The 13,452-nt window shown below is 51.8% G+C and overlaps 1 protein-coding gene across 2 annotated transcripts in view; it reads right to left on the minus strand.

Moving 5' to 3' along the window:
• The window catches only part of LOC116412053 (alpha-1-macroglobulin-like), a 55,952-nt gene that overhangs the window by 39,459 nt on the left and 3,041 nt on the right, over positions 1-13,452 (minus strand). For both annotated transcript variants that reach the window (XR_004223498.1, XM_031905429.1), the window contains exon 2: positions 9,714-9,848. Coding sequence is in view for 1 of the 2 variants with exons in the window: in XM_031905429.1 (XP_031761289.1) it covers positions 9,714-9,731 (18 nt within the window). In the remaining variant the exon portion in view is untranslated. The remainder of the gene's footprint in view (positions 1-9,713; positions 9,849-13,452) is intronic.

Genomic DNA, 13,452 nt, shown 5'->3' on the forward strand with positions numbered 1-13,452 from the left:
CAATTAATCATTTTAGCAAGGTAAATCGAGGGTTACGTGTAGCGATCTGGTCACAGCGTCCTCAGCGACACTCTTAACATCAAGTATATACCATACATCAAGTGTGTCAATATTACTATAGAGGCGCTTACTCACAAATCAGCGCTCCTAATACCGCGCCGCCACTACCAACTGTGCATGGTCCGTACCAACGCCCACCCCCTCACTTGCATTCCGTGTGCAGAGCCTGAGCGCTCCCTTAAATTGGCCAGCCAATGGCGTCGGAAGCTACGAATCTTCCGATGGACTGACGACAGTGACGACGCATGTCACAGGGGAGGGGTGTGGTGAAAAGCGAGTACAAGTGGCTGAGAGATAGAGTCGGTGCCTAATCCTCGTTAATCAATTCAGAACGATTTTTAAATGTTTTTTTGTTATAAAATAAATAATATTTATGTATGGAACTAAAGAGCCGCAGCTTCACATCCAAAGAGCCGCATGTGGCTCGCGAGCCGCAGGTTGCAGACCCCTGGTATAGGAGGAGGCAATGGCACTCCGGTAGCCCAGTTGCACCCTAAGGAGACACAGCACCCTAGCCCCATGACTTGTAGAAGAAAACGCGCCCCCCAACAACACCAAGTCAGGATTGGTCCTTAATGTCCCCCAACATGCAGGAGACATGGCCAGGAACCCCCAAATCCACTGCCACATAGAAATATGGCACATCCCCTCCCCCACCCATGCACAGGGTAGGACACTCCCCCTATTCAATGGAGAAAAGACACTCTGCCCCCCCCATACACCCCCAAAAGCAGGACAGTCGCCCTAACCCCCACATGTAGGACACCCCCCCAACTACATGCCACACCCCTTACCCCGCCCAACATGAGACAGGACCCTCCCTCCAATTAGAATAGACACTCCCCCTTACCCCTATAGGTGGGAGAGGCCACACCCCCTCCAGAAGATAGGCCTCTCCACCGCCCTCATACAAGATACAAACCACAACTCCGCCACCGACAGGGGAAATTCACCAAGTAACCAGCCCCCCCCCCCCCACCGCCCCCCAACACTATACTGAACCCTTCCTCCCCGCATACAGGGGGCAGGACACACACCCCCAGTACCCAAACTTTTAAAAGTGAATATTTGTTTCTCTTGCGCTTTATAATTACAAGTTAATAACAATGTCCTGCTCCTACACACACAGGCCCCCACCACACAAACAAACACCCCTTCCCACAAGCAGCAAATATGGCACTAAACTCTACATGGCGCACACACGGGAGCCACCGACCCTCCCCAGAGACATCACCTGACATTACCCCCCCAGCCCAATAAATAGTGACTGTCTGTGGCACCTTACAGCCCCCCTGGCATTCCCAGTACCCAGAGGCACAAACAGCCCCCCAGCCCAATAAATAGTGACTGTCTGTGGCACCTTACAGCCCCCCTGGCATTCTCAGTACCCAGAGGCACAAACAGCCCCCCCAGCCCAATAAATAGTGACTGTCTGTGGCACCTTACAGCCCCCCTGGCATTCCCAGTACCCAGAGGCACAAACAGCCCCCCCCCCCCAGCCCAATAAATAGTGACTGTCTGTGGCACCTTACAGCCCCCCTGGCATTCCCAGTACCCAGAGGCACAAACAGCCCCCCCCTAGCCCAATAAATAGTGACTGTCTGTGGCACCTTACAGCCCCCCTGGCATTCCCAGTACCCAGAGGCACAAACAGACCCCCCCCAGCCCAATAAATAGTGACTGTCTGTGGCACCTTACAGCCCCCCTGGCATTCCCAGTACCCAGAGGCACAAACAGCCCCCCAGCCCAATAAATGTGGCACCTTACAGCCCCCCTGGCATTCCCAGTACCCAGAGGCACAAACAGCCCCCCCCAGCCCAATAAATAGTGACTGTCTGTGGCACCTTACAGCCCCCCCTGGCATTCCCAGTACCCAGAGGCACAAACAGCCCCCCAGCCCAATAAATGTGGCACCTTACAGCCCCCCCCCTGGCATTCCCAGAACCCAGAGGCACAAACAGCCCCCCCTAGCCCAATAAATAGTGACTGTCTGTGGCACCTTACAGCCCTTCTGGCATTCCCAGTACCCAGAGGCACAAACAGCCCCCCCCCCTAGCCCAATAAATAGTGACTGTCTGGGGCACCTTACAGTCCCCCTGGCATTCCCAGTACCCAGAGGCACAAACAGCCCCCCCCAGCCCAATAAATAGTGACTGTCTGTGGCACCTTACAGCCCCCCTGGCATTCCCAGTACCCAGAGGCACAAACAGCCCCCCAGCCCAATAAATAGTGACTGTCTGTGGCACCTTACAGCCCCCCTGGCATTCCAGTACCCAGAGGCACAAACAGCCCCCCCCAGCCCAATAAATAGTGACTGTCTGTGGCACCTTACAGCCCCCTGGCATTCCCAGTACCCAGAGGCACAAACACTCCCCCCCAGCCCCAATAAATAGTGACTGTCTAGTGGCACCTTACAGCCCCCCTGGCATTCCCAGTACCAAGAGGCACAAACAGCCCCCCCAGCCCAATAAATAGTTGACTGTCTGTGGCACCTTACAGCCCCCTGGCATTCCCAGTACCCAGAGGCACAAACAGCCCCCCCCCAGCCCAATAAATAGTGACTGCCTGTGGCACCTTACAGCCCCCCTGGCATTCCCAGTACCCAGAGGCACAAACACTCCCCCAGCCTAGTGCTGGGCGGTATGACCAAAAATTTATATCACGGTATTTTTCAAAATTATATCGGTATCACGGTATTTGACGGTATTTTTTTTTCCCCATGCATGATTAGGTGACCACCCCAAACACCCGCCACCCGCACCCCCCCCGCCACCCCAAACACCCCCCCATCCGCACGCAGCCCCCCCACCCCCCCATCCGCACGCACCCCCCCATCCGCACGCAACCCCCCATCCGCACGCACCCCCCCACCCCAAACACCCCCCCATCCGCACGCACCCCCCCACCCCAAACACCCCCCCATCCGCACACACCCCCCCACCCCACCCCAAACACCCCCCCATCCCCTTCACATAAATATAACCCCCCACCCCACCCCCCCCAAACACAACCCCATCCCCTTCACATAAGTATAACCCACCCACCCACCCCCACCCCAAACACCCCCCCATCCCGTTCACATAAATATAACCCCCCACCCCACCCCCCCCAAACACAACCCCATCCCTTTCACATAAAATATAATTACTGGCCAGGCACCCCCCGACAGCTCACATTGGTATCCGACTCTGAATGCGTCCTAGCGATGGCGCTTTTGTAGAGTGTGCGCGCTGACGTCACGTGCGCACCCGGAAGTATTCAGCACACCGGTATGTAGAAATTTCATATCGGTTTCAAAAAAAAAAACGGTGATCGGTTTTTACCGGTATACCGCCCAGCACTACCCCAGCCCAATAAATAGTGACTGTCTGTGGCACCTTACAGCCCCCCTGGCATTCCCAGTACCCAGAGGCACAAACAGCCCCCCCAGCCCAATAAATAGTGACTGTCTGTGGCACCTTACAGCCCCTCTGGCATTCCCAGTACCCAGAGGCACAAACAGCCCCCCCAGCCCAATAGTGACTGTCTGTGGCACCTTACAGCCCCCCTGGCATTCCCAGTACCCAGAGGCACAAACAGCCCCCCCAGCCCAATAAATAGTGACTGTCTGTGGCACCTTACAGCCCCCCTGGCATTCCCAGTACCCAGAGGCACAAACACTCCCCCCCCAGCCCAATAAATAGTGACTGTCTGTGGCACCTTACAGCCCCCCTGGCATTCCCAGTACCCAGAGGCACAAACACTCCCCCAGCCCAATAAATAGTGACTGTCTGTGGCACCTTACAGCCCCCCTGGCATTCCCAGTACCCAGAGGCACAAACAGCCCCCCCAGCCCAATAAATAGTGACTGCCTGTGGCACCTTACAGCCCCCCTGGCATTCCCAGTACCAAGAGGCACAAACAGCCCCCCCCAGCCCAATAAATAGTGACTGCCTGTGGCACCTTACAGCCCCCCTGGCATTCCCAGTACCAAGAGGCACAAACAGCCCCCCCCAGCCCAATAAATAGTGACTGCCTGTGGCACCTTACAGCCCCCCTGGCATTCCCAGTACCCAGAGGCACAAGCAGCCCCCCCCCCAGCCCAATAAATAGTGACTGTCTGTGGTACCTTACAGCCCCCCTGGCATTCCCAGTACCCAGAGGCACAAACAGCCCCCCAGCCCAATAAATAGTGACTGTCTGTGGCACCTTACAGCCCCCCTGGCATTCCCAGTACCCAGAGGAGCAAACAGCACCCCCAGCCCAATAAATAGTGACTGTCTGGGGCACGTTACAGTCCCCCTGGCATTCCCAGTACCCAGAGGCACAAACAGCCCCCCCCCAGCCCAATAAATAGTGACTGTCTGTGGCACCTTACAGCCCCCCTGGCATTCCCAGTACCCAGAGGCACAAACAGCCCCTCCAGCCCAATAAATAGTGACTGTCTGTGGCACCTTACAGCCCCCCTGGCATTCCCAGTACCCAGAGGCATAAACAGCCCCCCCCAGCCCAATAAATAGTGACTGTCTGTGGCACCTTACAGCCCCCCTGGCATTCCCAGTACCCAGAGGCACAAACAGCCCCCCCAGCCCAATAAATAGTGACTGCCTGTGGCACCTTACAGCCCCCCTGGCATTCCCAGTACCAAGAGGCACAAACAGCCCCCCCAGCCCAATAAATAGTGACTGCCTGTGGCACCTTACAGCCCCCCTGGCATTCCCAGTACCCAGAGGAGCAAACAGCACCCCCAGCCCAATAAATAGTGACTGTCTGTGGCACCTTACAGCCCCCCCGGCATTCCCAGTACCCAGAGGCACAAACAGCCCGCCAGCCCAATAAATAGTGACTGTCTGTGGCACCTTACAGCCCCCCCCCTGGCATTCCCAGTACCCAGAGGCACAAACAGCCCCCCCAGCCCAATAAATGTGGCACCTTACAGCCCCCCCCCTGGCATTCCCAGAACCCAGAGGCACAAACAGCCCCCCCAGCCCAATAAATAGTGACTGTCTGTGGCACCTTACAGCCCTTCTGGCATTCCCAGTACCCAGAGGCCACAAACAGCCCCCCCCTAGCCCAATAAATAGTGACTGTCTGGGGCACCTTACAGTCCCCCTGGCATTCCCAGTACCCAGAGGCACAAACAGCCCCCCCCCCCCAGCCCAATAAATAGTGACTGTCTGTGGCACCTTACAGCCCCCCTGGCATTCCCAGTACCCAGAGGCACAAACAGCCCCCCCCAGCCCAATAAATAGTGACTGTCTGTGGCACCTTACAGCCCCCCTGGCATTCCCAGTACCCAGAGGCACAAACACTCCCCCCCCAGCCCAATAAATAGTGACTGTCTGTGGCACCTTACAGCCCCCCCTGGCATTCCCAGTACCCAGAGGCACAAACAGCCCCCCCAGCCCAATAAATAGTGACTGCCTGTGGCACCTTACAGCCCCCCTGGCATTCCCAGTACCCAGAGGCACAAACACTCCCCCAGCCCAATAAATAGTGACTGTCTGTGGCACCTTACAGCCCCCCTGGCATTCCCAGTACCCAGAGGCACAAACAGCCCCCCCAGCCCAATAAATAGTGACTGCCTGTGGCACCTTACAGCCCCCCTGGCATTCCCAGTACCCAGAGGAGCAAACAGCACCCCCAGCCCAATAAATAGTGACTGTCTGTGGCACCTTACAGCCCCCCCTGGAATTCCCATTACCCACCCCCCGACCCTCAAGCATCTCCAACAATCTTATTCTGCTCCTCATCAATCTATTAAATCACTCATCCCATTCTGCCAGCACCCATGTATCCTGCCGGCACCCATTAAACCTTTTCCTTCTGTCTCACTCTCGTCTCTCCCCATTATGTTCCTATTCTAACAGCACCTATATTTCCTATATTTCTCCCCAAACTATACATATCACTCATGTATATCCCTATTATATCTTTTGACTTTAACATCCAAAACTTTCCCCACTCTCTTTGTATGTTCTCTCTCTCTCTCTCTCTATATATATATATATATATCTCATATCTGTCGGCCATGTCTCTCCATTCTAATAACACTCTTCTCCCCCAACTCTATATATCTCCCAACTCCATGTTCCCTCTCTAAGCCCCCATCTCTCTCCCACTTTATATACAGCGCTTATGTCTCTCCCCATTATAACCCCTGCCCCTCTCTCCCCATTATACCCCCTGCCCGTCTCTCCCCATTATACCCCCTGCCCGTCTCTCCCCATTATACCCCCTGCCCCTCTCTCCCCATTATACCCCCTGCCTGTCTCTCCCCATTATACCCCCTGCCTCTCTCTCTTATACACCCCCTGCCCGTCTCTCCCCATTATACCCCCTGCCTGTCTCTCCCCATTATACCCCCTGCCCGTCTCTCCCCATTATACCCCCTGCCCGTCTCTCCCCATTATACCCCATGCCTGTCTCTCCCCCAATATACCCCCTGCCTGTCTCTCCCCATTATACCCCCTGCCTGTCTCTCCCCATTATACCCCCTGCCTGTCTCTCCCCCAATATACCCCCTGCCTGTCTCTCCCCATTATACCCCCTGCCTGTCTCTCCCCATTATACCCCCTGCCTGTCTCTCCCCATTATACCCCCTGCCTATCTCTCCCCCAATATAACTTGTGCGCCCCCAACATCTCCCAAACTTCCCTCCCAGACTCCTCCTCACGCGGCTCCCTATGCCCCACACTCCTTCCCCCACCATCTATAAACACTGACCATATATATATATATATATATAAATCAACAAAGTGTCAGCACTCATAGGATTTTCACACGGAGTCAAATCAAACCATCAAAGCAATTATGATGCAAACGGTGAAGCTTTAATACCAACGTTTCAGTCCGCACTTGGGACTTTCGTCAGGGAATACTGTATTCCCTGACGAAAGTCCCAAGTGCGGACTGAAACGTTGGTATTAAAGCTTCACCGTTTGCATCATAATTGCTTTGATGGTTTGATTTGACTCCGTGTGAAAATCCTATGAGTGCTGACACTTTGTTGATTTAAAGATTTCCTGGCTCTAGCACCTAGGTATAGTAACTTTTGCAGGTGTGCTTCCCATTTTTGGATTATATATATATATATATATATATATATATATATATATATATATATATACACCCATCAGTGATACCCACCCAGCCTCTGTACTAAGCACAATTCAGCAGGAACAGCCCCCTAAGTTTGCTCATAGCCTGTACAGAGAGATACCATAAAACTATGACACATAGGGATTCCCCTGTACTAAGCACAATTCAGCAGGAACAGCCCCCTAAGTTTGCTCATAGCCTGTACAGAGAGATACCATAAAACTATGGCACATAGGGATTCCCCTGTACTAAGCACAATTCAGCAGGAACAGCGCCCTAAGTTTGCTCATAGCCTGTACAGAGAGATACCATAAAACTATGGCACATAGGGATTCCCCTGTACTAAGCACAATTCAGCAGGAACAGCCCCCTAAGTTTGCTCATAGCCTGTACAGAGAGATACCATAAATCTATGGTAGCATAGGGATTCCTCTGTACTAAGCACAATTCAGCAGGAACAGGCCCCTAAGTTTACTCATAGCCTGTACAGAGAGATACCATATAACTATGGAAGCAAAGGGATTCTACTGTACTAAGCACAGTTAAGCAGGAACAGCCCCCTAAGTTTGCTCATTGCCTGTACAGAGAGATACCATGAATCAACGGCAGCATAGGGATTCCCCTGTACTAAGCACAGTTAAGCAGGAACAGCCCCCTAAGTTTGCTCATAGCCTGTACTGAGAGATAACATAAAACTATAGAAGCATAGGGATTCTCCTGTACTAAGAACAATTCAGCAGGAACAGCCCCATAGGTTTGCTCATAGCCTGTACAGAGAGATGCCATAAAACTATAGAAGCATAGGGAAAACCCTGTACTAAGAACAATTCAGAAGGAACAGCCCCCTAGGGTTGCTCATAGCCTGTACAGAGAGATACCATAAAACTATGGCAGCATAGGGATTCCCCTGTACTAAGCACAATTCAGCAGGAACAGCCCCCTAAGTGTGCTCATTGCCTGTACAGAGAGATACCATGAATCTACGGCAGCATACGGATTCCCCTGTAGTAAGCACAGTTAAGCAGGAACAGCCCCCTAAGTTTGCTCATAGCCTGTACAGAAAGGTACCACAAAACTATAGAAGCATAGGGAAAACCCTGTACTAAGAACAATTCAGCAGGAACAGCCCCCTAGCTTTGCTCATAGCCTGTATAGAGAGATACCATAAACCTATGGAACGAAAGTGATACCACTGTAATAAGCACAATTCAGCAGGAACAGCCCCCTACATTTCCTCATAGCCTGTACAGAGCGAAACCATAAAACTATGGCACATAGGGATTCCCCTGTACTAAGCATAATTCAGCAGGGACAGCCCCCTAAGTATGCTCATTGCCTGTACAGAGAGATACCATGAATCTACGGCAGCATACGGATTCCCCTGTAGTAAGCACAGTTAAGCAGGAACAGCCCCCTAAGTTTGCTCATAGCCTGTACAGAGAGATACCATAAAACTATGGCACATAGGGATTCCCCTGTACTAAGCACAATTCAGCAGGAACAGCCCCCTAAGTTTGCTCATAGCCTGTACAGAGAGATACCATAAAACTATGGCACATAGGCATTCCCCTGTACTAAGCACAATTCAGCAGGAACAGCCCCCTAAGTTTGCCCATAGCCTGTACAGAGAGATACCATAAAACTATGGCACATAGGGATTCCCCTGTACTAAGCACAATTCAGCAGGAACAGCCCCCTAAGTTTGCCCATAGCCTGTACAGAGAGATACCATAAAACTATGGCACATGGGATTCCCCTGTACTAAGCACAATTCAGCAGGAACAGCCCCCTAAGTTTGCTCATAGCCTGTACAGAGAGATACCATAAAACTATGGCACATAGGGATTCCCCTGTACTAAGCACAATTCAGCAGGAACAGCCCCCTAAGTTTGCTCATAGCCTGTACAGACAGATACCATAAAACTATGGCACATAGGGATTCCCCTGTACTAAGCACAATTCAGCAGGAACAGCCCTCTAAGTTTGCTCATAGCCTGTACAGAGAGATACCATAAAACTATGGAAGCATAGGGATTCCTCTGTACTAAGCACAATTCAGCAGGAACAGCCCCCTAAGTTTGCTCATAGCCTGTACAGAGAGATACCATAAAACTATGGCACATAGGGATTCCCCTGTACTAAGCACAATTCAGCAGGAACAGCCCCCTAAGTTTGCTTATAGCCTGGACAGAGAGATACCAAAAAACTATGGCAGCATAGGGATTCCCCTGAACAAAGCACAATTCAGCAGTAACAGCCCCCTAAGTTTGCTCATAGCCTGTACAGAGAGATACCATGAATCAACGGCAGCATAGGGATTCCCCTGTACTAAGCACAGTTAAGCAGGAACAGCCCCCTAAGTTTGCTCATAGCCTGTACTGAGAGATAACATAAAACTATAGAAGCATAGGGATTCAGACAGACAGACTTTGGTGGCAAAATGCTCACTTGGGGGGTCTGTTCCGTGTGGATCCAGTTGCTCGTTATTAGGAGGGATGAGAGGCATAAAGGGGGGTACAGTGCATATTGGGATGAGCCATATATTGTGTGCTTTAGCCTGCAGCCCCTCTCACCATGATGGTACTGTGCATGATGGGAGTCAGAATGCCACTGGGAACGAGATGTTCAGTCCCTCGATGATCATATCATGAAGCAGAGTAACCGGCAGCCGCTGCAGCGCATCTTTGTGGTGCATCCCTCCCAGCATCCTGAGGGGCACAAATACACATAGGGTTAAATATACAGAGAGTTAATATAAGGATTAACATGAAACCCGTGCAGCTACACAATGGACACGAGGGGTTACTATGAGCGGAACCGCACCCCTATGCGCAATATCCCTTCTGTTCCCGGAGCCGTGGGGGGAGGCGCAGGCACACGGGGCAGATTTCAGGGCAAAACTGCTACAATATGTGCCGGTATGCAGCAGCGCCACGGCTCTGGGTGCAGCCATATTAGTACCTTCTCTATGAACCAGTACAGCTATAAAGCAAAAGGATTGTTTCAGCATGATCTGAGCAAAGGATATCATGGGATTAAAGGACAAGTACACCCAAAACATAAAGTTTGCCTAATAAAACATAATCCTAAACAACTTCCCAATATCCACTGATTACAGACGTGTCATGGTGTAAGTTATTTGTACATATAATTGCTATTTAAAGCAGTGTTTGCCCTTTTCTACTCCCTGCCCTGGGGGCTCCCACTATTAAACCAATGTAACGCAAGGCAGCAGCCTGACAGACCTGTATCGCTGGGGGAGACTTGGTTTAAATAATCATAACCAGGAGCTCAGCAAATGCTTCTTTCAATAGCAATGACATTAACAAATAACTTTTTGTAAAATAAAGTCATTGTGGAAAGTTGCTTAGAATTACGTTTACTAGGCAAAAAAATAATTGTTTAGGTTGACTTGCCCTTTAAGGCTGTAGCCAAGTGTAGGCAGGACTGCAGAAGCCACTTTGTAGCCCAACATCTGGTGGGGGCCCCATAAGCCAATAAAAGGGCCACAGATGTGATCAATGCGGCTGTCACTGTCCTTTAGGGGGGGAGACACACAGGGCGATTAGTCGCAGCGACTTATATATTAGTCTGTGGCAGTTAAATTGGAGCGATTAGTCGCCGCTACCGACTCACTAATTACCCCATGTGGCTTCCCATACAGGAACCAGTCCCATTGGCCCAGTGCCTATATAGAGTATGGGCCCAGAATATCAGCCCCAGTAACAGACTCACTGTCACCATTACCTGTAACACGATGGAGCGCAAGCTCTACGGGGCAGCTCTACTGTGTATTTGTACCTATTTATGCCCATAGGAAATGTCCCCTGAGGATACAGAAGTGGATATTTTCTGGAGAATTCCCCAGGGATAAATAGGCCCAAGAACACAGACAGGGGGCTGGGAATATCCCCCCTCCATCCGGAGAAGCAATAATGTCACTTACTGTGCCCCCCACTTACAGTCACAGCCCTCCCAGTAGCACCCAGGGTAGGGGTAACACATACCTCCCATGCTCCAATTACCACACCCCATTAAATTTTTTTCTAAAAAAAATACTCCTTTTATATAGTTGAAATGGTGGGATCAGACGCAAAGTGCTATACCCACATACTGTACTACCTAAGGGAAACAATATAGCAACTCCTACATATAAATACAAATATAGAGAGAAGGCAGTCAGTTAAAAGTGAGTTATAACTATGTACCAGCTTTGCCCATACAAAGTGCCCCCAATAGCCCAATAGACAGTACCCCCCATACACAGTGCCCCCCATAGATGCTGCTGCTTCTTCAGCAGCTCCCCTCCTTATGCGGCGGTGACAGGCCCTTTTATAAGGTTGCGCCCCTGGGTACGTGTGAGGTCAATACACACGGGGCGCAACCTTATAAAAGGGCCTGGCACCGCCGCATAACGAGAGGAACCGCTGAAGAAGGACGCCCAGCTGCAGCCAGCGCCTCTCGCTGTCAGGGATAGTTCCATGAATATCCTGCAATTCCGGAATCTATTACTCCCCTCAAGCTCTCCTCCACCCCCTCCCGTGACCCCGCCCCTCTCCCCAACCAAGGGCCAGATTTACCTTTCGTACTCCCCTAGTGCCCCCCCCTCGAATCAGTGGTACTGGCAGATACATTAGATAGGTACAAGGAAGGGGAGTTACAGGGGGAGCTGGGAAGTTGTGGGATCCCCCCCTGAATCAGTGGTACTGGCTGATACATTAGATAGGTACAAGGAAGGGGAGTTACAGGGGGGGGCTGGGAAGTTGTGGGATCCCCCCCTGAATCAGTGGTACTGGCAGATACATTAGATAGGTACAAGGAAGGGGAGTTACAGGGGGGGGCTGGGAAGTTGTGGGATCCCCCCCCCTGAATCAGTGGTACTGGCAGATACATTAGATAGGTACAAGGAAGGGGAGTTACAGGGGGCTGGAAGTTGTGGGATCCCCCCCCCTGAATCAGTGGTACTGGCAGATACATTAGATAGGTACAAGGAAGGGGAGTTACAGGGGGAGCTGGGAAGTTGTGGGATCCCCCCCTGAATCAGTGGTACTGGCAGATACATTAGATAGGTACAAGGAAGGGGAGTTACAGGGGGAGCTGGGAAGTTGTGGGATCCCCCCTGAATCAGTGGTACTGGCTGATACATTAGATAGGTACAAGGAAGGGGAGTTACAGGGGGAGCTGGGAAGTTGTGGGATCCCCCCCCTGAATCAGTGGTACTGGCAGATACATTAGATAGGTACAAGGAAGGGGAGTTACAGGGGGGGCTGGGAAGTTGTGGGATCCCCCCCTGAATCAGTGGTACTGGCAGATACATTAGATAGGTACAAGGAAGGGGAGTTACAGGGGGAGCTGGGAAGTTGTGGGATCCCCCCCCCTGAATCAGTGTACTGGCAGATACATTAGATAGGTACAAGGAAGGGGAGTTACAGGGGGGCTGGGAAGTTGTGGGATCCCCCCCCCCTGAATCAGTGGTACTGGCAGATACATTAGATAGGTACAAGGAAGGGGAGTTACAGGGGCAGCTGGGAAGTTGTGGGATCCCCCCCTGAATCAGTGGTACTGGCTGATACATTAGATAGGTACAAGGAAGGGGAGTTACAGGGGAGCTGGGAAGTTGTGGGATCCCCCCCCCTGAATCAGTGGTACTGGCAGATACATTAGATAGGTACAGAAGGGGAGTTACAGGGGGACGCTGGGAAGTTGTGGGATTCCCCCCCCTGATCAAGTGGTACTGGCTGATACATTAGATAGGTACAAGGGACAGGGGGAGTTACAGGGGGAGCTGGGAAGTTGTGGGGATCCCCCCCCTGAATCAGGTGGTACTGGCTGATACATTAGATAGGTAGCCAAGAAGGGGACGGTTACAGGGGGAGCTGCGAAAGTTGTGGTGATCCCCCCTGAATCCGTGGTACTGGCAGATACATTAGATAGGTACAAGGAGGGAGTAAGGTTACAGGGGCTGGGAAGTTGTGGGATCCCCCCTGAATCAGTGGTACTGGCAGATACATTAGATAGGTAGCAAGGAAGGGGAGTTACAGGGGGACTGGGAAGTTGTGGGATCCCCCCCCTGATCAGTGGTACTGGCTGATACATTAGATAGGTAACAAGGAAGGGGAGTTACAGGGGGGAGCTGGGAAGTTGTGGGATCCCCCCTGAATCAGTGGTACTGGCAGATACATTAGATAGGTACAAAGGAAGGGGAGTACAGGGGGAGCTGGGAAGTTGTGGGATCCCCCCTGAATCAGTGGTACTGGCTGATACATTAGATAGGTACAAGGAAGGGGAGTTACAGGGGGAGCTGGGAAGTGT

This window comes from Xenopus tropicalis, chromosome 7, assembly GCF_000004195.4.
Source record: "Xenopus tropicalis strain Nigerian chromosome 7, UCB_Xtro_10.0, whole genome shotgun sequence".
Taxonomy (NCBI): domain Eukaryota; kingdom Metazoa; phylum Chordata; class Amphibia; order Anura; family Pipidae; genus Xenopus; species Xenopus tropicalis.